The sequence below is a fragment of the Temnothorax americanus genome, unplaced genomic scaffold (assembly GCF_048541705.1).
Source record: "Temnothorax americanus isolate GAGA-0224 unplaced genomic scaffold, ASM4854170v1 Scaffold26, whole genome shotgun sequence".
NCBI lineage: Eukaryota > Metazoa > Arthropoda > Insecta > Hymenoptera > Formicidae > Temnothorax > Temnothorax americanus.
The window spans coordinates 2,327,036-2,353,216 of record NW_027509401.1 but is presented as its reverse complement, the minus strand read 5'-3'; the positions used below and the strand labels follow the sequence as shown (position 1 = coordinate 2,353,216).

The 26,181-nt window shown below is 42.7% G+C and overlaps 3 protein-coding genes and 1 long non-coding RNA gene across 6 annotated transcripts in view; 3 read left to right on the top strand and 1 right to left on the bottom strand.

Moving 5' to 3' along the window:
• LOC143899152 (MAP/microtubule affinity-regulating kinase 3-like) overlaps nucleotides 1-14,413 on the top strand; it is a 209,234-nt gene extending 194,821 nt beyond the window's left edge. The window contains exons 4-12 of the mRNA XM_077409171.1: nucleotides 10,649-10,710; nucleotides 11,297-11,426; nucleotides 11,614-11,926; nucleotides 12,402-12,505; nucleotides 12,603-12,713; nucleotides 13,107-13,296; nucleotides 13,400-13,506; nucleotides 13,859-14,033; nucleotides 14,215-14,413. Of these exons, the coding sequence (XP_077265297.1) occupies nucleotides 10,649-10,710; nucleotides 11,297-11,426; nucleotides 11,614-11,926; nucleotides 12,402-12,505; nucleotides 12,603-12,713; nucleotides 13,107-13,296; nucleotides 13,400-13,506; nucleotides 13,859-14,033; nucleotides 14,215-14,292 (1,270 nt within the window). The 3' untranslated portion in view covers nucleotides 14,293-14,413. The remainder of the gene's footprint in view (nucleotides 1-10,648; nucleotides 10,711-11,296; nucleotides 11,427-11,613; nucleotides 11,927-12,401; nucleotides 12,506-12,602; nucleotides 12,714-13,106; nucleotides 13,297-13,399; nucleotides 13,507-13,858; nucleotides 14,034-14,214) is intronic.
• The window catches only part of LOC143899153 (uncharacterized), a 289,478-nt gene extending 274,241 nt beyond the window's left edge, over nucleotides 1-15,237 (bottom strand). The window contains exons 1-5 of the long non-coding RNA XR_013257403.1: nucleotides 15,158-15,237; nucleotides 14,889-15,058; nucleotides 14,654-14,809; nucleotides 13,629-13,721; nucleotides 11,264-11,424 (exon numbers count right to left, since the gene is read on the bottom strand). This is a non-coding gene — a long non-coding RNA (uncharacterized LOC143899153). The remainder of the gene's footprint in view (nucleotides 1-11,263; nucleotides 11,425-13,628; nucleotides 13,722-14,653; nucleotides 14,810-14,888; nucleotides 15,059-15,157) is intronic.
• Nucleotides 15,238-15,547: 310 nt separating this feature from the next.
• On the top strand, nucleotides 15,548-18,089 carry Fic (FIC domain protein adenylyltransferase). The gene is made up of 4 exons (XM_077409329.1): nucleotides 15,548-15,893; nucleotides 16,062-16,737; nucleotides 16,828-17,034; nucleotides 17,277-18,089. Exons 1-4 carry the CDS (start codon nucleotides 15,692-15,694, stop codon nucleotides 17,650-17,652), a joined length of 1,461 nt encoding a protein of 486 aa, XP_077265455.1. The 5' UTR covers nucleotides 15,548-15,691; the 3' UTR covers nucleotides 17,653-18,089.
• Nucleotides 18,090-18,537: 448 nt separating this feature from the next.
• On the top strand, nucleotides 18,538-25,928 carry Mad (mothers against decapentaplegic homolog 1). Of its 3 annotated transcripts, none has more exons than XM_077409460.1 (3): nucleotides 18,538-18,686; nucleotides 20,104-21,436; nucleotides 21,518-25,928. In XM_077409460.1, exons 2-3 carry the CDS (start codon nucleotides 20,187-20,189, stop codon nucleotides 21,675-21,677), a joined length of 1,410 nt encoding a protein of 469 aa, XP_077265586.1. In that variant the 5' UTR covers nucleotides 18,538-18,686; nucleotides 20,104-20,186; the 3' UTR covers nucleotides 21,678-25,928. The 3 variants fall into 3 exon arrangements, with proteins under 3 accessions (XP_077265586.1, XP_077265585.1, XP_077265584.1); XM_077409459.1 differs by having other exon boundaries at nucleotides 18,538-19,090; XM_077409458.1 differs by having other exon boundaries at nucleotides 18,539-19,125.
• Nucleotides 25,929-26,181: the final 253 nt, after the last annotated feature.

Below are 26,181 nucleotides of genomic sequence, written 5' to 3'. Positions count from 1 at the left end.
AACGTAGGTATAAGCCGTATTTTCTGTGCATCCATATGTAAGTTGCGCGGTAAACAAAAGAATCGCAAAGGGAACTGCTATCGCTTTTATTGAAATCCGGGATTCCGCACCGCCCAGGATTTCATCGCGCCAACGAGCATTAGCATGTCTCGCTGGCGACGTTCAAAGACGTCGGCGGATCTTCAGTGCGAAGATAAAAGGGACCTTTTCGCGGTAAAAGACGTGCTGCCGTTTTTCTCTGCGACCTAACGCGAAAAGAGACGGAGAGCGAGCCGAAACCGCACGTAGAGACTTGCAAAAACACGCGACAGAGGACGATAGGCTGAACAAAAAGGGATCGGATGGAGAATGGAGGGGAGGGGAGGGAAGGAGTCCGGATAGGCCGGAGATAAAGCGAAATAACGGGGGTATATTTTTCGGGTTTCCCGCGAGCTCTCCGCAAGCGCGATTTCTCGTACCAAATAAAAATAGGAGCCGCACGGTCGCCATAAATATTCCGAGTTCGACCCCTGGGTTTCGACCGGCGCCCCCGCTCAAACCCTCGTTCACCATGATGTATCCGCGCTCATCTTCGACGTGTGTACCACCCGACTTTCCTCTCCTGTACCGCGCGCTTCCTCCCCGGTTATCCGGTCGAAGCGACGCGCGTCGATCCGCTCACCGGCCACCCTTTGTGATTTATTCGGTTTCTTGGTTAAGGCTTAATGGATCGAAGCCGAAATCGCGGATTTTCTCTGTCGACGTAGCCGAACACCCCGGATGTTACACGCTGATTTTTCTATTAATACGACGACCAAAGCATCTAATATTAGCTTTTTTATAGTTGAAATCCCGCAATAAACATTACGGTCACCACAAACATAAATGGAGTTAAAATATGTATATATATACAAATTAAATATGACAATATTATCTTTTCCTCATTAATCTTTATCATATATAACAATATTAAGCATAAATTCGCATGATGTTAGAGTAAATATATTAAAACCGATCTGCGTTATTTACTCTATTTTATAAAACGAGAGAAAGAAAAAGAGGACCGTGAAAGCTGTCTCTCAAAATTTTCAGCCTGATATTTACACACGTGCGCACGTGGATTAATCGTGTATAATTTAAATGATAAACCTCGAAGGGGATCCGGACACTCGGCAAGATTTCAGAGAAGAAAGAATCCAGAGCGCCATGTATATATCACTCGGAAAGAACTCGGTGGTCCCATCGCGAATCGAAAAATCCTTCCGCCCGCCGTTTACATATTCCATGCGATATTTCAAAATCCCTCGCTTCTCTCTCTCACTGCCCCGATGTCCATTCTCTTATACACTCTTGAACGAACCGCGAGGATAGTCGGATCCCCAGGACCCCCCAGAGTGGCGATCCGAGGTCATCGGCGCCTGCAACCCGCATCCAAATCAGGAAGCTCTCTCTCTCCCTCTCTCTCGTTCTGTCTTGCGGGCTCCGTCGTCCCTTTTTCTCCCACTCACTCACGAGAGAGAAACGAAGAGCGAGGAGTAGGACCAAAGAAAAGAGAAACGGGGTGATGTATGTGCCTCGATATACGATGTACGTTGGATCGGGGCGAGAGCATCGACGCTCGTTACAATATTAATGCGGTTATTATACGACGTCACATTTAATGGTGCTCCCAGGCCCCTTCCGAGCGGCTATAATTCACCGGCCGGGCCATCCGGCTTTTTTTCGCCGTGGCCGTCAACAAACCGAGAAAAATCGAAACGATCGCGAAATGCGTTTCCACGCGAGTGCCGAAGTGAATTTCACGGGGGGGGGGGGGCGATCCATTTGACGAGGGTATCATTTCACGGAACTGCGGATTCTAGAAAAGCGCGAGGAGACCGATCGGCCACTTAAACACTGTGATTTATCACAATTGCGTTAGGCAGTAATAGAAAGAAACAACTACATAGAATGGAACATATGAAAAAGTTCTTCGCGAAACTCGCAAGCCAGAAGAGGCTTTCGGAAATGGACGATCGGTGAGCATCGAGCACGTAGGCAGTTCGAGGCAAAGCCGCGATTTCGGTCGGATATCGAGGCACGTTCGAAAGTTATCGTATGGATAAGCGTGAGATGATGAGCTTTGGAAAATGCGGATCTTCGTCAAAATCTTCTCGTTGATATTCACCTCGACCTCCAAACTTTCGTGCCGAAAATATACGCGAGTTGTAGATTGCAGATTCCCAAAATAGAGACGTATATTCTGTGCCTGAGTTAATTTCAAATTTATTTGCACGAAAGATTTAAGGGAATTACAAGCTAAATTTTAACTTGTCGGGATAATTAGTATCAGAAATAAAATGAAAATTTTAAAAATCTTGTGCCAATTTAAAAATCGCGCGATTTTATAAAATCGCGATGAAATTTATGAGATAGCCTGTACGCAACATTTTCACGTGCAATATCGCAAACGGATCGAACCACTCGATGTGTTAATTCATCACGACATCACATCGATTCGCACGCTCGCGATAGGGTGCATCGGCATTTTCTGCATCGCGCGTAATCCTTTCTCGCGTGTGTGCATGTAGAAAGTTTAATTTCCCACGCCTAATCCAGATACAAATACAAGTCGCGGCGGTAGATACGGTGATGCACGACGGCCCGAAGGTTGAGTGGAAAAAGAGAGAGTGAGAGAGACAGAGAAAGAGAGATTTATGCCTCCGCTCACGCTAGTTTATTCTAGCGGAGTTCATATATCCAGACGATTACGCGCGACGACACGGCTATTTACGCAGCAGACGTATCGGAGCGCAGCTTTAAATCCCTTTCAGCCGTGTGCATCGCGCGGATGCATCGTCCACACACCAGGTGTGTGTGTATCACCGTGGCCGTGTTCTCCGCCTCGACGTCGTCGACGACGAACAGTCGACGCCGGTAAGTAAAACGACTCGCGTTATATTTATTATCAATTACATGGCGAGCGCGTACGGGCCACTCCCGGCGAGCGAAAGGTGTCCTGGAACAGGTTTGATTAATAAATTAACGCACGGAGGGGGCCCGCGCCACGTCGGCTGGCCCCATCCCTCTATCCGTTCCCTTTCCCCGTGAGTGCCCGGTGTCTGCAACCTCCTTTTCGCGAGAGTAACTGGTCCGCCGATAAATTATATCGTCTCGTTTAATTGCGAATTCGCCTCGAGATAATTGCCATCGCGCGAACGCGAGCCTTTCGTTACGTGCGACGATCGCAGCCGGTGCACGTGGACACACGGGCAAACACGCGTCCACATGCACCTACGCGCGTGCCTCGAACACTTACGTATACTTACGGGTGGGACACAATGTAACGGAAACGTTAGCTGTTGCCGTAAGTAACTTACTCATTTATAAATCGGTAAAGATTTAAATCTCAATCAAATCAGATTCTAACGTTACAGACACTTGGAGATAATCGACGACGATTCACAATAAAATTAAATACCAAAGGAACGGCGCCAAGATTGATATTTTGATATTTTCACAGCTTTGACAATTTACGTCTCTCTGGAGTCTTGCAACGCTTTTCTTAGTGTCTATCGAAGCGTTTCAACGATAGATTCTAATTTTGTATAGAAATAATTTTTTGAGAGACTGATGGGCTCTCAAATGCACGATTTCGCACGAACCGACTCTGCACGAATAAATTAGACGTGTGTCGTAACTGACGAACGGACGAGCAAGCAAATGACGCTGGCCGAATGCAGATGTCATTTTTCGACGGGAGTATGTTGGGTGCTGTCGGCGACGAGTAGCGCGCGAGTAAATTTTCGCGCTGGTTCCGTTAGGCAATCACTATGAATCAAGCCGGCTGCGCCTGCGCTTACGTTTACGATTGTTGTAAATTACTCCGAGTTTTTTCCGCGCCGGTTTACCCCGACCGCCGTCGCCGCCTTTCGACCCTGTCCTCCCCCTCTTCTCCCTCCCGCTCTCGCCGACAACCCTTCTCTATGTGTCTTTTTTTCATTCTACCTTTCCGTCTCTCGACCATTTCTTCTTCTGCCGTCCCGCAGCGCCTGCATCCTCCACCGTTCGAAGGATGCACGTCATCGTCGGGTTCATCGAACGTCTTGTTCATCCTGTTTATTGAATCGACTCGACGCTCGACTAAATTATACTCGACATCACCGGTTTTGACGCGCGCACGTTTCTTTATATATATATATTTTTTTTTTTGAAAGAGGTTTGTGTTGTTACGAGCTCAGCAAGTTGTACTAAATCAAGAATGGAAACGTATCATTAGTCACTATCGCATACTAAGAATGTCTGAATATTATAAGAAAGAACGATGCCTTTCGAGTGGAATCGGTACGTTGAATAATATTATCAACAGTAAGAGAGAGAGAGAGAGAGAGAGAGAGAGAGATTTTTTTTAATAATATACAATGTATAATATGTAGGTATATTAAACTATTTCAGTAACCTAATAGTAGATTATATTCAGAAAGAATGTTGTTAACATTCTCTCGTGTATTTTTTAATAAACAACCAATTGGTATTGCACACATTTCGCGTTTCGATTAATTCAAACTTTAATTAAACTCAACGCTGAGTTGTTATTTACGACGGAGAAAAATTTTCGCTGTTAAGAGTGGCTTCGTTAAAGGCGGAAAACATTTGTCGTCTGGTTATTAGATTTATCACGGGACCTTATTTATGTGAGCCTCGTTTACTCATTTATTTTTCATATCGTGGCAACCGCGCGATTGTCGCGATACAGCGCGAAACAGTCGCGATAAACCTTTTTCCGCCGTCAGGCTTCAGAAATTTCTGACTCTAGTTGCGACTGCCGACTGCGCGTAACAATAATCGTAAAGCATCGGGAGACGCGGCATATTTTTATCGCTACCGTTACCGCCTCGGTATACCGCCGATTTCGCGTCACGCCACCCACGATGGTGTATGGCGGATGGCGCGGCACGGAAATTACAGCTCGCACTGAAACGACCGCAAACGCGTTTGAAAATTAAACCGCTTCACCGACAATAATTCTCGCGGTATTCGAGAAGCGACCCGCCTTTAACCTCTCGTCGGAATTCTTGTGGCCCGTAGATTACGTGTCATCTAGTAGAAGCCCCTCTTTATAAGCGCGATGTAGGCTGGCTCCTAGAGCTAGTTCAACTTAAAACAATCGTTTGAAACTGATATACGGAACGATAACCCTATCCTCAAAGGCCGGTGAAATAATGGCGGTAAATAGTCGTAAAACAAGGCGTTTTTTATTTCCTTTTTTTTTTATAAACAGAATCTAGAAATATAGATCCACATTTTCTATGACGCAGTGTTATATTTTTGTAGAGAGGAAAAGTTTTGTTCATAGAGCCAAAGTTATTTTCGTAGGAGGAACTTGACTTGACGTTTTATATCTTACGATTATAGCCATTTCCTGCTTTACGTAAGCGCGATACATTGTAAAAAAAAAATAATATTTAAGAGGAGAGACACGAAAGACTTTTGATTTTTTTATCTATGTATCTATGTGTCGTATATACTTCCTTCGTATATTTTGCAGCCGTAATCATAAATTTCAGTTTTTGCTTCTTTAGTTTTGAAAAGTTTAGGATTAATTTACACGCGATGTAGACTCGCGGCTGCGGCCACGAAGACGCCGCCGCGTATCTGCGCGCGAGAAGGGCGAAACGCAAGGAATGGCCGATGACCCCGTCTGGCCGGATCCCTTCCGCCCACGCATCGTGGCCCCTGCTAAGGGCAAAAAAAGTGTGAGCAGAGGAGAGCCGCACGGTGTACTGGCAACACACGAATCGCGATATCATGCCGATTACCTGCGAGAGATATTTAACCCTTTCGCTCTCAGTGTATCCTCAAATATATCTACACATAAGTATATAATACTCTTTCACGTACTTAAACTGTGCAAATAGATGATTTCGGAGTCACACAGTTTTGCAAAAAGGATATTGAACAATTTCGATTTCTGTCCCGATAAATGCAAGCTTGGTACTCACAGGAATTAACGCTTAGCGAAGTAATTTTAACGCGTTTAATGCATTAATTGCAGATGCATTAATTGGTAATTATACAGCCAGAGCGCAAAGGCGAATAAAGTTCGATACTGATCATTAGTAGGTGATATAAACCGTGGGACAATTACGAAACGTAAGCTCCAGCGGAGAAAGCGACAACGACCGATCGGGTCGCGTCGTTATCGCGAGAATTTTTAATCCCGGCTGAACACGTTTTTAGCAATAAAAGAGCTAATATAGCCACAAATGAGCGCCTTCGAATACGACCAGGTGCCACTGATACTCGGCCGAAAAGATCGCGTCGTCGTTCGCGCCGGTAAACACGTACCGCGCGCGTATCGACTCGCTGATAAACGACGCGTATTAAGACGAGATAAGCCGCAAACCCGTTTTGTTCTCGTTGTCTGCGGCACAGAATCGGCGCGGGGTGCCAGCTGGAAAAATATGAGATACGCGGTCGGACGTGCGGGTTATGGTCGACGAACCAGCGGATGGATGCACAACCTCGTCGTCGTCTTCACGATCTTCATCGTTATGCCCGATCGCGGCGTAGATTCATCGATGCATATGAAATCTTTTGAAAGTTTCTTCGGAAGTGTATTTTTTTTTTTACGAGTCGTTGAAACGAGCGTATAAGCTACCTGAACTCGATATTACAAACGTATTTGTACTTATTCTAAAATAGTCGCTTTTGCTTCCCAAATATTTAGGATATAGTTATCACATTCATTATAGTTGAACATTAATTTGAATATTAATTAAAGCAGTGAACGCTCCTAAAGCTTTTATATCCGAGGAAAACTTACTCCTAGTTTTCTTCAAGGAACTTATCGTTAAATTAGAATGTTTCTCCGAAATAAACGGCAGACTGTGTGCACAACTGCACAACTGCACAACTGCACAACTGCGAACACGCAGTTTGTACGCATACGGGAAGGTGTGAACGTATTTACGCGGTTTTCTCTGTCAAGCTGTCCGAATTATTTTCCGTAATTATCTCGCCCGCGGACCGGTTTATCATACGGGTCCGGATGCGCATTGGACAGTTTATTAAAACCTCGCCTCGGGCATCGCATCCCAAATATCTCTCGTTACCTATTATTCCGCAGTACTCGTGCGTGAGTCAGTGAATCAGTGCGGCGTTTCGAATCGTATCGAATATTTATGCGGAAGGAATGATAAATCGCTCCCTCTGTTCCACGCACGATTCGCATGTTTCGACCTTGCGCATCTCGCACGAGACGCGATTTCGCGTCTCGTAACACGGACATGACCCCGCTCAACCGAGCGACAGCTCAGTGGACCTGGGTTATTAAGACCGAAATAACTGCCGCGATGTAACGGTCATGGCCGGCAATTAAATTTAAGTACTTACGGATGCGCACATCCGAGTCGAGCGGGTGCATCGGACACACGGGCGCGCGCGCGCGCGAGCATTTATGAGCGCGAGGAGGTAAATGCGACTGCGAGACGTGTAGATGATGCTATCAGCTTGTCCGGCGATATGTAAAAGATAAATGTCAATTAGCAATAAATCCGTAAAAACAGGATCTTCGTGTCAAGGAACAGGTCAAATTATGAGAACAAATATTTCCTTGAAATAATCCGTTCTACGCTCAAAGTTGAATGCAAACGTCAGATGTTTTCGAGATGTTAAAAACGTTTAATAAATGTAATCAAGTAAATATATTATAATTAGCGAAACAAGTTGTAGTCGAAAGACTGGGAAACAAAAATCTCGCTCGAAGTTTTCGTAATTCGCTCGCCTTTTATTCGTAACCAGAAGAAGAATTCTTATCTTCGGAATGGAGAATAGTAGAATACAATCTCCTTCGGATGCAACTCGTGGCTCCATCTTACAATACACGAACTCATCTCCCGTCGCTTGCTCGTGGATCACCAGGGAATATCTGGATCGCCGCGTTCATCGATCACTTTTGTCACGGACCGCGCGAGTTTATTTTCAGAGTGCGAGAGGTGGCGAGAGAAGGGACGATCGTTAACGGCGTCGGCGTGCGGGACACGTATCTCGCGCTTTTTGTTTTGCCTCTTCTTTATTTTTTTTTTCTGCTATCAGGCCCGCGAGACCACCTGTCGCTTTACGCCGGCAATTATGTTCGCGCGATTGCGAGCGGGCGCGCGAGACAAGCGCGAGCTTTAATCGGATCTCGCGCGATTTGTCGCGAAAGTTCGTCGCGGACGCGCGAGATCCCAAGAACGAGCGCTGCCGCCGCGCCGCACGGCTTCTACGACGAATGGAAAAGAAACGTAATCGCCCAGGCCAACGAACAACCGTGGCCTCGGCTTCAGGGTCGTTTCGACTATTATCCCGCAGCAGTCGAGGATGCAGCAGAAACACATCGCTCGGAGGCCGCGCTCGGTGCATCCGCTCGATACTCACGTTTCAATATTGGAGTACCGTACACACCGTGCTTTGATGATCGAAATACAGATACCCTCCTTCGGTATACTCAATATACTTTAACGTATCGACTTTTCAGACTTAACGCTACTCTAGAATTGCATGATAACGTGAAATGTTGATTACAAGAAGATCCACCGTAATCCGTAATATCCTGCATGATTTTACAAGGTGTAAATATTAATTGCATCGATTCTCTCGTATTAACTGAAGTTACGGAATCGTTCAGAAGAGAAATATAAAATTGATATTTACGAATTGAATGTTAATGATTACGTTCGCCATAAATATTTAAAATTTTGTTTCTGTTGAACTTTTCAATGATAATATAAACATAAATCATATAAACCCATCTAAAATTTTCATATTTTTAGAAAACAAAATAACATTGGCGCATATCTTAAAATTTTATATTTTGTTTCAAAATTTCTACCTACTGTTTTAATCTTTTGTTTTTATTGTCATCGTGATATCGTTGAACAGTCTTTGCACCGGTTATTGATTGAAAATAAGAGACTCTAACTAAGAATAATAAAAGAGAACAGATATAGCTCGATAAATTAACTTTGATAAACTCGGAGAACCCGTTCATTTCGTTACTTTTCTTTGGGCAAACGTTCTTCGGGGAATTCGTCCGTGAGATTCGAACGATTCGAGATTCGATGGAAAGTGGGCAGCAGCGGGGGAATAGAGAAAAATGCTGTGGACGTTCTAGATTCCGTCAACGAGTAACGACCCCGTCGAGAGCGCCTTGCATCCCGTGACGGTATTAACCTCGCCGCGGGCACGTGTTCCGAGAGAAGCGAGTCCTCTTTTATTACTTATTAGCGACACCCAAAGCGCATACTGACTCCACTCTCGCATCGCGCGCGCTGGCGATGCGATTTTAATGATGTGTTTCAAGGTCCCAAGGTCTCTGCCACGGATAAGCTACAGGGCCGTTGCCGTCTGATCCCGATGACAGCTGGTCTTAGCTAGAAATTTCGATATCATCCCTCGGTCGATACCTCCGCAATTGGAAACCGATTGTACGAAACATACCGATATTTTCCCACCTCTATACATAGCTCTTCAGCAGCTAATTCCATTCTATTCATCAACGAATTTTTGGAAGATATTCTCTTAACACTATCTTTTACTACTATCGCAGGTCTCCAAAAAAGTATCAGAAAAATGAGAATTTACTTCCGTTTGTATACAATTTATATTCGATAGATATGGAGAGTTGTCTCTGTGATTTGTTTTTGCGGAGATAGATGCAAATCTTACACCGTGATGCAAAAAATTAAATCTAGACAACAAATATAAGTCCACATCGAGACGTGTCGTGAAATTTCGAGAGAAAGAGAGAGAGGACGGTTCCACGTTGACATCTCGTCAAAGATATATGAGATCGAGAAACGAGGGAACTCGACAGCGTCGAGTCGAGAGGCCGGGAGGCCGTCATGCCGACGAAACGACAATTTGCAAGGTCCGCGAGCCGCGCTCGTAGACGGCGATACGAGCAAAGAAACCTTCGCGCGATGGTCAGGGCCACGAGGTTCTTGCGCCGAGAGCGTTAATCTCGCGAATGCGCTACGTGATCGTGCAAACTGCACACGCATTGCATATGCATACAGCGCTTTTTTTTCGCATTCACCCGCCTGCAATCTCCGCCTTCGTAATTCTTATTCTATATCGAAGATATGGCAGATCCCGAAAAATCATAATGAAATCAGTAGAACGAGATATCCATCGCGAGAGAAAAAATATCAATTCCAATTTCAGTGACGTTTTCTTTAACCAAATTGAAACCCGCTTTCTTAATTAAAGTTTCAAGACATCGTGTAAGGTAATGGAATGTCAATCAAGTAGTGGAAGCTTTGGTATATGTATATATATATATAAATTCAAATGTGGATATTTCGAAATGGATTAATCGAATGATTTAACATTTAATTAGCAGTTTTAGGGGTTCCAGATTTAATTATCAAAATATTTGAAGTTGAGTTCTAAAATGTTATGATAAAGAATTAACTCTCCCAAAATTTTCTTTGGGAAGAAATAAATTTTATATTTCATCAAAATAAAAATCAACTAGCTTCAGTGTAATCTGTATATATGTAGACATATAAATTATTGTTTTAAATATATATATAAGCGTTAACTTTTTTTAATATAAAGTACAATAACATTGTGAAATATTTTATTCTTAAGAATATTTTATTCATTGATCAACTTTTTTGTAATTTGTACGATTCTGTTGCAGAGATCTTAAAATGGAGAACATCGTACTACAGGACGAACGCAAGGAACAGATCAAGATAGTGGGTGAGAGGCAGACGTGTGTACACGGACGTCGACATATCGCGCGGGACTAGAGAACATTATGGTCGTGGCGATTGTGGCAATCGCCATCGATCGAACCGCGTAGATTAGCGTGCACAGCGAAAATCGCAACTATAATGTTTCCGCTCGCGTGACGCTTGATTTTCGAGCGTGAAATCAGATCCACCTGTGCCCGGCAGAGCTCCGCATAAAAAATTGCACTTGCGATGAAATTGGTCGCAATTTATATAATTACGCAGAAACATAATGCCCGTTATTCTTAATAACCTTCGATTATTGTTATATATTGCTACGGCATATCTGATCCCAAGGCAGACTTCTTGGCGAAAATATCAAATAGATGCAAAATATACTTCTTGATTCTATCGACATTTTATATTCGTAAGAGCAAAGAAAATATACAGTTTTGTCTTAAAATTTATTTTACTATTATTAATTAATATTTATACATCAAAATCGCGGATTAAACGATGATTACACGATTTAACTTTAACAGTAATCGAAGGTTAAAAAAATTTGTATAGACAAAACTCACCGATCCAATGACAGATGTTTTTTGCGATCGTAGATTTTGGTCTCAGCAACGTTTACGCTAGCGACGATCCACTGCGAACACACTGCGGTTCCCCAGAGTACGCTGCTCCCGAGCTTTTCGTTGTAGGTAAACGATACGGGCCGGAAGTGGATATGTGGAGCCTGTAAATAAATACAAATTTGTAATGTGTTATCAAGATTTTTTAAAATATAACTCAAGTCATATAGTGTGTTAAGAGAAATAAATTTGGCAGTTTCGCATTTCGCTCTTCAATTATTGATACATGTATAAAGCATGTATAAAGATACTCTTTGACGTAATGTCTAAACATTATGCAATGTGACAAGCAGAGGAGTCGTTCTATATGGAATGACCATCGGTCGACTTCCATTCCTGTGTCCCCGCGACGAATGGACATCGTCGGAGGAACGTCGACGGAGGCTAATGATCCAGATCAACAGGGGCTTGACATCGATTCACGAAAAAGCCATGTACCGAACGTCGATCGAATGCAGGAACCTGATAAACCGCCTGCTCGTCCCATCGGCTCGCGAGAGAATCACCATTCGAGAGATCCTTCACCACCCGTGGATCCTCGCGTCGTCGAAGAGCAATTTTCATCTTCGCTCTGAAGACGATTTGAACGTCTCCAATCACGCCTCGGTAATATATGCAAGATGCTCCAGAATCCCCGACGTAATCGTGGAATTCAAAGAGGAACATGTATAGAAAACACGGCATACATTATTTCGACGATTTTTTGATTCTCTATATTTCATATTTTTTATTTTATTTTTAAAGAACTATTCAAACCTTGATATATTTCAATAATGTTTTTTAACCATATTTTACATCTCTTTAATTTGTTTTCCTGATAAATGCTTCTATTATTCGCGAGATAAATTTTTCAGTTTTATCAAACCTAACGCTTTCATTATTCGTGATAAAATACAGTTTACAAATTTAACAAACCCTCTTGTTTTTCTGCTGGCTGTACATTCTGCGTTATTATGCACTGAATTTTCAATTTTACTGCTGCATTTATTCTGCGGTTTTTTGGTCGGCTTTAAAATATGCGCCAATTAGTAACGCCATACGAAATACTCGTGCAAGGTGATTGCATCGCTGATTATTATAGATAGTGAACGAGATCGCGACGGCAATGCGAACAACCACGGCTGCTGTCGAGGCTGAAATAACGAGACGAAAGTACGGAGAAGTCGGCGGCATGTATAATATTAAGTAAGTACGTCAATTAAGGGAAAAGACATTTTTCGAGAAAGTTATTTCACGTTATAATTTATTCATATCCGAACACTTTTATATATATTTTCAACAGAGAGCACAAATTGCAACAAGCAACCGCTGCTGTTTATCAGTTAGCACCGCGACTTCTTCGCAATTCCACATGTCGAACTGAAGACATTTCATCGTCGACCATGACTATCAGGTGACAATTAAAATATAAAACTATATAAAACATAATTATGTAAATTTTTTAAAATAAAATTCTTAAGAAAGTGTTCTTTGTAAAATATTTCTGTACATATCTCTTTCAAAAAGAAAAATTAAATCCAGCATCAGAATATATAGCCAAATAAAATTTAAAATTAACAAATCTTAATTGCAAATGTCTTTTATAACGAATAGTCTTGTTTATTTGATTATTCCATATTATGATATTTTATTGTATTAAATAGTGGCAATTAAGACATCTCGCATATATTACCGATGAATAAAATAAATTCTTTTATATATAAAGAAAAAGTGTTCTTTATATATACACAATATATTTTTGCGAAATATCCAATAGCGTGAAGATTCCTTTACTATATTGATACAGAACGACGAAAGATAATTTTCGAAACGGTGCATCCGGGAACTCTGACAATACCGATCGCATAATTGTCATGCGACGCGGCCAGGTGCAAGATCGATCGGTCAAGAAATCCTCATTACACGGTTCCACGATGTGGAACTGGCGATGCCGTTCCGGAAACGAAAATCGCTCTTCCGAGGAACGGAGAAATTACGTAAAATTCGACTTCCTTTTGCCCCACGTCCCCAATCCCAACGATTACGATCACGTCGATCACACGGAGATTCTTAGCCATTGTTAATTTCTCGTCTTTTCAGAAAATTCGTTACGATATCACGGACACCTTCTTATCAAACCAGCAGAGTCGTGCGCCGCAAATTATTAAAAATCAAGACGATAAGATTTCGAATCGACGATCGTACAGGTACCATTCGATAGAACGTTAAAATAGAATTGTATTTTTGCATAGCCATATATTAATTGAAAATAAAATTACTTGGCTCGTTTATATAAAAATTATACATTTAATATAAGGCTGATACAAACCTGATACAAGCATGATACAGCTTCAACTTTTTTTCCTTTTTTCTCCCACCTTTGAACTTTGGACTCTTCGAGTTAAATTGAGTTAAATTGCGCCTGGAAGATAAGAGAAAAAGAAAGTAGAACAGAAATTCTATCGTACGTACGTCTGTATATGATTTAGGCGCGTATTAGCCACTTATTAAATTTATAGTTATATTATTTATTATATTAATTGCCATGGTTGTAAATAGAGGAGAGACATGGAAGTCGAGAAATTCTACATCCTGTAATGTTTCTAAAAAAATGGAAAAAAGCCAGAGCATCTCTAAGGTCTGTAAAGTGGATTGCAAAGTACTCCCCAGTCCTTCGACTTTGCAAACCTATTCGCGTGTTAGCAGCGAAAGCGTGCCTGCTTCACGAATTAAAGTAAGATTCTAAATTTTCAAATAAATATAATAATCAAAGAACTAAAAAACCGAAATGTAAAATTATTTTTCTAAGCAATGCCGGGTTATGTCGCTTACAAAAAGATCATACTGACGGCGTAATTATACAATTGTAAACCGATTTAATTTCGATATTTATACAACACGATCATACTTTTCAGGAGAGCTTTCATAAAAAGATACTTGCTCCACCGTGGCGATGTCGCGTCGGAAGTGCGACAATTAGAAGAGATACATGAAACTGGAAGCATCTTTAAGATGAAGCGCGAAAAACGGTGATGTTCTCGCTTTCGATGAATAGACGAATAGAAAATATACGTGTCTATCGAGATTTGGATGTAAATCGCGTATCTCAACCGCTCCAAATTAATTTTGCTTAATGAATAATTTTCGTTATGAAGCTATTTTGTATTGCTTTTTTGTGTGATGATTTCTAATAAAATTTAGGCGGACGCGACATTGATGGTGCGTCTCTCGCTTATTGGTAAAAATCTCTAACCCAATCGGGAGCTACTCTCATATAACATAATATCATATTCTTATATAACATATCAATAATAGACAATTGTATAACAACAACGTAATACAAGCAGTTAGTACCTAAGATTCGTCCGACATGTTCCGTCTCCGATCGACGCCGCGCTTTTCGAGAACGAAGTATATCATTTTGACTCGCCGACGTCCGTTCAGCTTCGACAGCTCCCGTTCGTGGAATACGATGAGAAACGCGCTTGCACGCCGCGCTCTGCGCTCGAGCTGCAAATTATACTCTCATATAACACAATATCAATAACAGCCAATTGTATAACAACAACGCAATACGGACAGTTAGTACCTAAGAATCCTAAGATTCGTCCGCCACGTTCCGTCGCCGATCGACGTCGCGCTTTTCGCGTACGAAGTAACGCCAGTAACGGCCATTTTAACTCCCCCCGGCGTCCGTTTCAGCTCCCGTTCGCGAAATACGGTGCGAAACGCACCCTCGCGCCGCGCCCTCCGCTCGAGCTGCAAGGAGACGAGCACGAGCTTAATTAGCGCATTTCGGTCGTGCAGCCATACAACCGCCGCATTTCGCATTCGACGCCTTCGACGGCACATACTTACGCTCCGATCGGGGAAGACGCTCGACGGGCGCGCGAACGGGCCGAAAAGTGAAACGGCCGAGTTTCAAACTGGGAAGGTGGAGGAGTGGGGGTAGGGAAGAACCGGCGCACGGCGGAACGTTTGAAACGGGACGCACGTCGGTCGGCAAATCTCATCGACGAACGAGCGAAAATTACCGGCGCGGGTGTCAGTCGAGAGGTATCGCGCGGGATTCGATCGTACGAACGTTTCATTAAATTTTTTTAAAGCGTCGCGCGATTTTTCGGGACACCGCGTGACGCGAGAGAACGATAAACTCGGAACGGTGGGACGGAACGACCAATGACGCGCGAGGCGCACGGGCGCCGGCCAATCCGGGCGAACCACATGGACGCGTCGCGTCGGCTGCGGGCTGACGTCGTCGGCGAGCGAGACGCGTTGCGTGTTGCGTCACATGGGCACAGGCACGTATGTACGTACGTACAGAGCGACACGGTTGACAAGCATGCCACGCTTTGCCGCCCGGAGCGAGATCGTCGAGTACCGCGAGGAGAGATGCTGCCGGCGTTCGTTTACGGCTGTTACGTACGTCATGGCAAGGCCTCTCACGTGAAGGCTCCCGCGAGGCGCGGGGATGCCACGGGCTCCACGTACGATATGCCACCGAGACTCCTCGTCCCCTTCGTCTTCATTCTCGGGATCGCGATCGCTGTTATCAGTACGCTGGTGTCGAGATACATCGACGTCGATTCTACGGGTGAGCTGAAATGACCGCCTTTTCGAGAGATTGGGTGCTCCGTTTTTTTTTGTGCTGCCTACCATTTCTGACAGCTTGCAGGGCATAGATATCTCTTGTCTCGCAGTGTATCAGTCGTTTGCTGCGATTTGAATAGAAATGTCACAAGTTTATGTCATTGTCTTCCAGAACAGGAACTCCATCACGGCCGTTCCGTATTTGTGCCACTTACCTCGGAAGGTATTTTGGACGTCTACGACGATCATATGCTCACCATTTCGCAGAGCAACACCCAGCTCGGTAAGGTTCAGTGCACCGCGGCGTCGACAGCGGAGGCCCTGACATCTCTGCACTTAGCCCTAGACATGAAATTATCGGGGAAGCAGGAGAAAGCTATAAAATTGTTTCAACACGCGGTGGCGTTGGCGCCTTGCCATCCCGACGTCTTGAACTATTATGGGGAATTTTTGGAGCACACGCAGAACAATGTGATCAAAGCCAATGAATTTTACGTCCGCGCTTTAACTTATAAACCGAATCACGAGGGTGCTTTGATAAATAGTCAAAGGACAGCTCGCGTGGTCGAAGAACACGACAGAATAATGCTCAGGCGCATCGACGACAAGAGGAACACGCTGTCTAACATACCTGATAACAATGCTGCATTGATACGCGCCAAAAAGGAGGCTTACTTCCAACATATCTATCACACAGTCGGGATCGAGGGAAATACTATGAATCTGGCACAGACGAGAGCTATAGTCGAGACCCGTATCGCAGTCTCTGGAAAGAGTATCGACGAACACAATGAAATCCTTGGATTAGACGCCGCCATGAAGTATATCAACGCGACCTTGGTAAATAGGTAAGTTTTCACAGCATAAATAATTTTGCAAAAGCAATAAAAATGTTTTTGTTATTGCCAGTTTAATAATTATCCATAAATACGTTTCAGAGTAGGGTCTATCTCCATAAAAGATATACTGGAGATACACAGGCGTGTTCTGGGACACGTAGATCCCGTTGAAGGTGGCCAATTTCGAAGGACTCAGGTGTACGTTGGCGGCCATATACCTCCAGGTCCCGACAGTATACATTATCTGATGGAGGAGTTTGTATTATGGTTGAACGGCGAACAAGCCATCAGGATGCATCCAGTGAGGTGAGCGAATCTCACATTTATACCGAGTGCTCTCCATTTACTGACACAAGTCGACAAATGTGTCATTCCATCTTTGTTAATCATCGAATGCCAAGAAAGAGGTGGAACGTTTGTGTCGACTTGTATCTTATTAAATGGAAAGCACCCTCTATGTGTATTTTCATTCGCATTTATTTTTGTTTGAGATCTTCTGAGTGAGAGGATTCAGCAAAGAATATTAATCGGGAAAGTTTCCTTTACAGGTACGCGGCTCTCGCACATTATAAACTGGTACGCATACATCCATTTACCGATGGAAACGGCAGAACGTCCCGCTTGCTCATGAACATGATACTCATGCAAGCTGGATATCCACCTGTTATTATTCACAAACAGCATCGCCATAAGTATTACGAGTATTTGCAACTAGCCAATGCCGGAGATGTTCGACCGTTCGTGAGATTCATAGCGGAATGCACGGAGCAGACCTTGGATTTATTCTTATGGGCGACCAGTGAATTTTCTCGACAAGTTCCTGCGCTCAGTCAAGAGATATTGTTTACGGAAAAGCACAATACGATTATTCTAGAGGATGATAACAATGAAATACTGGAAAATGATTGCAAACGTAACGTCTGAAGTATTTTTGAGACCAAAGAACGTTAATATTATTTGTATTCGATATCATTATTTATTGATAATTGAAATTTTTAAAAGTTTGAAAGTTAAACTAGGCTTAAATAACATACATAATCTAAAAATCGAGATAATCTAACGAGAATATCAACAACTGTTAAAAAATGACGTTTATCCACGGTATCGGAACTGAAGCATACTTGTTCTGTGCCCGTTGACGTGTGATCTAAATGTATTGTTATTTATGAGCTGCCAATTTTACCGCCTGTCCATGTAAATACGAATCTCTTCCATTCTCTACTTAATATATAGAGTAAATTAATTTATATTTATAGTGTATATAATAAATGTGGTAGCAAATTACGAAAGTACGTATTATATATTAATTTACAACGGAGAAATTTCATCGTGTTATTCAATTAAAATTGTTATTAAAATTATTCCATTAGTAGTCGCCTTATTAAAATTAAAATGAAGTAATTAATAGAATAAAGAGTGAGATCTGCTATGTGTATATTTGCTTAGTTGTAAGACCAATATTTTTCGGACGAATTTTGGAACCTGTTGATACCAGGTCTGTTCTTTTTAGCTAAACTTTTTGCACAGTTTGCCTTCTTTTTTCCCTTCAACGTGAAAAGAAAAACCGTATGTACAAGAAGTTCAACTAAAAAGGAACAGGCCTATCGACTGCGTTCATTGCGATTGGTCTCTACACTTAAATTCCGGAAAGAACCAAAGGCAAGAACCAATCACGTTGAAGAAACGCTATTGCGCTGCACTTTTCGAGTCGATGCGCATTAGAGCGCGATTGGCCCGCGTCCCGATTGGACGAACATGGCGATTCAGACGCAGCGTTGCAATAAGCGCCTTGCCTCGGCGCGATTTCCCGAGTAAACATTCGTCGTCGCGCTGCGCGCACAGTGTCGCCGCGTGCGAGGTGGACGTGTATGCGCGCGCGCGCGCGTCGAGTATCGCCGAGCGTTCCGCGCGGAGTTGACGGGACCGGGGTCGTCGAATCGCAGGTTTCGTGGAACGAGGTGAGGTGCGCGAAACCTTCGTGAGTTCGCCGTTCGAAATTCGGGGGATCCGAGCCGGAGGGTCGTCGTAGTAGCTGTCGACCCCGTGCACGTTCGGAATGGTAACGGGGCGAGATCGCGGCGGGCGCAGCGACGCGGGACGGCGGTGCGCCGCGATGCGAGATTGATTCGGGATCGATCTCGGACGTCGTTGGCGTTTCGCGGAATTGGCCGTCGGGCGGTCGGCGGTCGGGCGCGGGTGCGAGGCCGGGGCCGGGGCCGGGGCCGGCCAGAGCCCAACAGCACTACGGCAGTCGAACGGCGCAATCGATAACCCCGCGGGCGCTTTTTGCGCTGGGCCGAGAGATCGTAATGGCGAGAGCGTGGCGTCGATGGACGATAGGCGGCAAGAGTGGGAGACAGTGGTAAAAACAAATGCTGAATCGCCAGGGAGTCGCGCGTAAGTGATGCGAGATGTTTTGCGACGAGAGCGGCGGCGCGGCGGGAGCCGCGGTGCTCCCGCACCCGCGGCGCACACGCCGATTCGGGGACCGGGGAAGGGTGTAGTCCGCGCGGCGCGCGGCGTGCGCTTCCGGCGCGTCAGGTTCTTCTCTCTTTCTCTCTCCTCGCCTCTTTTTTTCCTCGTTCGACGGAAGCGCTCGCCGCTCGCTCCGCGGCGCGGTTCGGGTTAACCGTGCACCATACGCGCGACGTTTGCACTCGTTGGACCGCTTGGACCACCTTGCCCGATTTTTTGAAAACGCGCCTGCCGCGCCCGCAAAACTATGTTCGCTGACAATGTTGCTAAATAAATTTAACGAAGGACGGAGACACTTGACTGGGACGCGGGGTGAATTTGCTTCCGTATTTCGATTCCGGATTCGAAGTCAATAAATCGTTAATATCAAATTGGCTAAATCGTATTTCTGTAACCGAGATTTGTAACTTTTGCCAGATAAGTGGCTAAAATATTCCATCGGAATTTGAAATATTCAATTATAATATTTATGGAATTTTGCTCTTTGTCGCCGAATTGACGTAGCGGTGGGAGGAGCATGCCGAAACTCACATTCCTATAAAAATAGCGTCGCAAAAATTCGGATGGGTGACCGACGAATTCGCGCTTCGTCCAGCAATAAAAGAAAACTCATCTTCTGAAAAAAAGTGAAGCTAAAGTTGATGGAGCTAAAGAGTTTTGAGTATATCTAAATATAAATATAAATTGGATAGTACCTGGATTATAATATATCACTCATATGAATGTATCGAAATATACACATTAATATATACAAACTAAAGGGTATATATCCATTTTGTGAGCTTTGGTAAAATCTTAAGCAAAAGTTTGATTTTTTTTTTCAAGAATTTGAATAAGATAGAATTATCCCATTTTGCAGATTTTATCATAAATCGAGAAATATTGCCTCTATGATTTCAGATCGCTGACGAAGTTTCTTTATAGATGTGGACAAGAATATTATGTGTATCCATTACTCTTGATTGATACGTCATCTTTTAAATATGGATGACGAGGAAGGAGCCTCGAGTTCTGGACCTATGTCTTCGTTAAACAGTTTATTCTCGTTCACCAGCCCCGCTGTGAAAAAATTGCTCGGCTGGAAGCAAGGGGACGAGGAGGAGAAATGGGCTGAGAAAGCAGTGGACTCGTTGGTGAAGAAACTCAAGAAGCGAAAGGGCGCGATCGAGGAACTGGAGCGTGCGCTGAGCTGCCCCGGAACGCCCAGTAAATGCGTGACGATTCCTCGAAGTTTAGACGGCAGATTGCAGGTTTCGCACCGCAAGGGTTTGCCGCACGTGATATATTGCCGAGTTTGGCGATGGCCGGACCTCCAGTCGCATCACGAATTAAAACCGCTGGACCTGTGTCAATATCCATTCTCTGCCAAGCAGAAGGAAGTCTGCATCAATCCCTATCACTACAAAAGGGTGGAGAGCCCGGTACTGCCACCGGTATTGGTTCCTAGACACTCGGAATATGCTCCCGGCCATTCTCTGTTGCCGTTTCAGCAATTGGCCGATCCAAGCATGCCGCACAACGTGTCCTATTCGTCTAGCGGTTTTAACGCCGGTTCTACGAGCGGCGTTAATCCGACGTCGCCCATGTCCTCCGTCGGTTCCGTGCCCAGTCCCGGGAGTACGACTTTGCCAAACCCACAGAGCCCGTACGGTACCAATGGATTACCGGAGACACCGCCGCCAGCGTACTCTCCGCCCGAAGATGGCTCTCAGACCGGGCAAACCACGTCGTCGGACTCGGTTCCAATGGACACGAGCACGCCAATTGAAACAGCTACAGCCGTCTGTTACCAAGAACCACCTTACTGGGCCTCGATCGCCTATTACGAGCTGAATTGTCGGGTGGGCGAGGTGTTTCATTGTCACTCGCACTCCGTGATTATTGACGGCTTTACAAATCCGAGTAATAACAACGATCGCTTCTGCCTCGGGCAGCTGTCCAATGTGAACCGAAATTCTACGATAGAGAACACGAGGCGGCACATAGGCAAAGGAGTGCATCTGTACTACGTTGGGGGAGAGGTTTATGCCGAATGTCTCTCGGACTCCGCGATATTTGTACAATCTAGAAATTGTAATCACCATCACGGCTTTCATCCCAGTACAGTTTGTAAGATTCCACCGGGATGTTCGTTGAAGATATTCAACAATCAAGAATTTGCCCAGCTTTTATCGCAAAGCGTGAACCATGGTTTCGAAGCTGTCTACGAGTTAACGAAGATGTGTACGATTAGGTAATTTAACACATTCACAACATTCTTGTACAAGAAGAAATTTTAGTAATATAATTACATTTATTATTCTGTTGGTTACAGAATGTCTTTCGTAAAGGGATGGGGTGCGGAGTACCACAGGCAGGATGTTACATCGACTCCTTGCTGGATCGAAGCACATTTGCACGGACCTTTGCAATGGTTGGACAAAGTGTTAACGCAGATGGGTCCGCCTCACAATGCCATAAGTTCTGTGTCATAAGTAATATGCGCGCATCGCAGAATTTTATTTTAAAAGAAAAGGACAATTATAGTCTCGATGCACTTTTAAGAGTTTATATATATTGGCGGGTATTTGCCACACATGTGAGAGTCACGGAGACTGTGCACAGATTAGATACAATTACAGTAAGTTGCCCTATGTTAGATGTTAAAAAAATACTATTTTATGGAGAAAAATAATGAAATGAGCGAGAAATGTAATATTCAAAAGAAATATATAAAAACTTACGAGAAGTTGCGCGAGAAAAAGATGTTTAACGATCTTTGAGAGTTATCGTAATCGCGGAATGTATACACTTAGACGCTGTAAAACTCTTTGGCTGTTACATAGGGACAGAATTGTGTATATATAGAGATATAATAATGGTATATATAAAAAAAGAAATATTTTTCAAATCTATGCATCAGCCTAATACTTTATTTTATACGGAGACTTATTGTGGAGATATTTGTCAATGTTGTAATACAAACGGAATCCTTTTAATTGAAGCCTTAGACAATTTTAAAATTGATTGTGATGAAAAAAAAGAAATATATGATTGCAATTGCTTGGTAAAGAAGAAAATCAGTTCTTCAAATTATAGGAAGCGAAAAGAAAAGATATTTTCTGTCGTTTGAATTAAGCATAATCTCACGATTATGTCTGTTAAGTTACGTGTGTGCTTTAAAGTACATTTACGTCTATAATGTCTATGTAGATCTACTCAAATTTATCGTTAAACGACTTATAATAGTGCGGGCTCTTATTGACTACGTTTACACGACGGCTTGTAATCCGATTTAATAACTACCGTGTATACTATCCGATCCAAAATTTTTCTTCTTTTGATTATAATAATCATTTAAATATGAGCTTTTTCGATACTTAAACTACAACTTTTAGTATACAATATATATCAAAGATTGTTTCAAGTGTTCAGAGTATCAAAATAGGTTCATATTTAAATGATCGTTTTTTTGATCGGATGGTATACGGTAGTTACCAAATCGGATTACAAACCGCTTTGTAAACGTAGTCAATGATGAATGATGCGATCTATATTTCAATGTAAGGTATTGGACGTTGATCTCATGTTGACTATCGGAAAAGTTAACTGCGTCCGATGATATGTTGAAACAAACTTGCTAATCTACAGAAAGATCTATGGTTTGCTCCATCTCTATGTACATTACATTGCATTGTACTCTTCTCGATTATTGTATTGTGCAACATGCTTTCCGTATTACAATTCCTAAAAACAGTACACGGTTAGGTAAGTTTTATGTGTTATAAATATATGAAATTTTATGTGCTGTATATATATATTTCTGTATGGGAATTGTCCTACACACGTATATACAAGTGTGTTGTGTGTATGTGTGTGTGTAATGGAAAAGAAGTCATCTATTAGTAATTTTATACATTGCTTGACGAAAAAGTTACGTTTATTAATTGATTGGAGCTAAGCTTGATATTACGTTTGTTACTTTTTTACATTACGAAAGGTGCCAAAAAGAATTGAAATATTCGCGTAATATGTTTAATTTGACGCACTGTGATATTTCATCAGAGAAATGCAATTTTTTCATTGTATGTAATCACGTTTTCAAAGTCTTAAATCGAGTATCTCGAAAGTACACAGATTCTACGAGTGTCTTAAAGCCGTCAGATATTAACAGTGCCTAATTATAGACAATACCATCTTATTTCACTGCCATTTGCTGTCACTAGTTTTGCCGATGTGTGCCTAGCTGTGATTCTTTGCTATTTGGCAAATTTGCGATTCGGTGATAAACAAAAGAAAGTATGAAGGGGAACAAGGCTACTCTTATTTGGCTGATAGCGTTATAATTTTTCCATGATAGATAAAAAAAACTAGTAAGAGATAAGCCATTTGCTTAATTAAGTGATAAAGAAAGAATAAGATGTAATTTATAATTGGATACAATTAGAACAGGATACAAACGTACAAACGTAAACGTCGACAGAATGTTTATTCGATATTGCGTGTGGTACAATTGCGCTAAGTGCACAAGTGATGGAGACAATAAACGACGAATACAGAAAAAAAAAGGTAAAATGTAAGATACTTTCAGCCCGTTCTAAGGAAAATTTATTGTTTGATACAATGGTAGTTAATCAAATCGAATTTTGTACGGAGGAACCGATCAGTATTCTATATTAGAAGATAAAACTGTAAAAGTAAGTAGGAAAAAATGCTGTATGTTTATGGCCATTTCTGAATCTTCAAATTGGTTCCTTTCTGCAAGATGTGATCTGATTTTGCCTGAGATATTTCATCGAGAAATGCACACGAATTAGAAATCTCTTATAGCGATCGTAATCCGCGTCGCTGAACTATTGAATAGCGAAACGATTAGAATGATGTTGCGAAATCTTTTCAACACGTTGAACTCTGTCACGTTCGAAACGAGCACGATGCATTACGATGTAAGATGTACATAGATAGTTTCTCATACGCGAGATTATACTTGTAAGCTTATATTTCACGTTATCACCACGTCTCACGTCTTCGTTTTCTTGCTAACTAAAAATCATTATAGATTAACCGCGAAGCCCGTTTACAAAACGATCTTGCCTAAGCTTTTGCGCCTGATCTTCGAAATGAGCCTACTTCCTTTGAGGTCTGCGATAATTCGACTTCAAACTTAACGCTCTCAAGAACTGATGGAACACCGATGTACTTTGTTGCGCACCGCCCAAGTTTGTGCCTTGGATGCCTTTTATATTAAGAGCCCTCGATTGTTCGCATGTAAAATAAATGTACAGTTCTGTGTTTGCACTGCAATGTCACACATACTATAGTACACGTATGTATTACGCTATGTATTAACGTCAGACGGGGAATTGCTTGATATCGAGCCTTATTTGTCTAACGTATTTGTCCAATGATTACAGTCATGCGATATGAATCAAGTTTCGAGCACTCAAGCTACTGCGGAGAGGAATGTTCTCGTGCCTTGATATGTAGAAAGAACTGAGCGCATCTGCAATGATACATGTAAAGTGTGCTGCGCGAGCCGATAAACTACTGGCTCTTATTGTTTTTAAACATGAATATATGTTCCTATTACATATTTGATACATTAACGCGTAATATACATTTTCCTTATTAATCTATCAACCGTTATACATCATTTATTTTCTTATCATTTTTAGATCAAAAAATGCTTCAGGCGTCCGCTCGTTAATCCTGACATAGAAGCGCTCGGTTCCTTTTATAGAAAAGCCGTCTATTAATGTAAAGGCCGTGAAGAATAAATAGATGAGCGATTGAAGTGCGAAGGTGCGATTTGGAAACGGGCTCGCGCGATATATTCCGCACGCGTCAGTGACGCTGTAAATATATTAAATCTTGTTAGCCGTGTTTGTGAGAGAGCACGTCTCTTCGTCCATTCCACATTATTGTACCGTTAGAGAAGATAACCGCGGGTTTTTTTTTCTTTCCCCCTTGTGCGATTTCTCGAGACGCTCATGTGGCTGCATCGTGTTCACAACTATCAGCGACGACGTAGGCACACGAGCCTCCTCTATCTCTGTACAGCCGCCACCTCTGCGAGAAAATAGAACGTAGTTATCGTAAAAACTATACGGAGTTGGACGCGCGTTAGCCGCCAAAATCGTGGCACATAGTACATTTTATTTCGCACGTTCTTCTTTTCTTTCTGGTGAAAAAGACATTTTATGTACAGAACGATATTTTTAGTTGTACGTACATACATATATGTAACGTATGTGTGTAGGTATATGTATATGATGTAGTGAAGAGATGGTAGAAAATCTTTGTGTTATATGTGACATATTATACGGTAAGAGATTAGACTTTTAATGAAAAATTAGCGTAAATGGTTGGCTTAGTTGAACAGGTCTGCGTATGCAAAGTATGTACTTTGTTACCACGGGAAAAAAAAAGAACGAAATGTTCGAACACTTCCCAGCACTGATTGAGCGCTCCGTGCACCGATAAAGGATTTCCGTCGCCGTTGCTCGGCGAAATTTTTAGGCCCGGCAGGATAGTGGCGTCCATGGGACTTAGGATAAATTCTTCGTGATCAACTGTAATATGTATCGTTCGGCATAGACGGCATATAAATTATCCGCTCGGTCTCCACGCACCTTCACCTGTGCTGTCTACGCATGCATTTCTGGTAATCGTTGTCTTGTGCAGCTCTTGGTAGAGACCAAGTATGAAAATAAAATTGATACCTACCTGTGTATCTATATTGAATACTTGTACTTGTTACGCAATTACGCCATTTGATCACCCATCCCGGATCCCTTCGATGCGTCGAATGAGATTTTACTGGTAAAATTAAGTATCAAGCATTGCAAAGTAATGCAAAGATCGTGCTCAAGATCAGAAAATAAGCACATGCGGTTTTACTACGTAAGAAGTTCTATAAAAGTAATCTCTCCTACTCGTACATCTTTTTTTTTTTTTAATCTTATCAAGATGGACTGATCAGGATAAGGAATGTGTGTG

Coding starts and splice junctions, on each gene's coding strand:
- Fic (XM_077409329.1), top strand. CDS start 15,692: ATGCTGCCGGCGTTCGTTTACGGCTGTTACGTACGTCATGGCAAGGCC. Junction 16,738..16,827: donor AACGCGACCTTGGTAAATAG/GTAAGTTTTCAC, acceptor AATACGTTTCAG/AGTAGGGTCTATCTCCATAA. Junction 17,035..17,276: donor ATCAGGATGCATCCAGTGAG/GTGAGCGAATCT, acceptor TTTCCTTTACAG/GTACGCGGCTCTCGCACATT.
- Mad (XM_077409460.1), top strand. CDS start 20,187: ATGGATGACGAGGAAGGAGCCTCGAGTTCTGGACCTATGTCTTCGTTA. Junction 21,437..21,517: donor ACGAAGATGTGTACGATTAG/GTAATTTAACAC, acceptor TGTTGGTTACAG/AATGTCTTTCGTAAAGGGAT.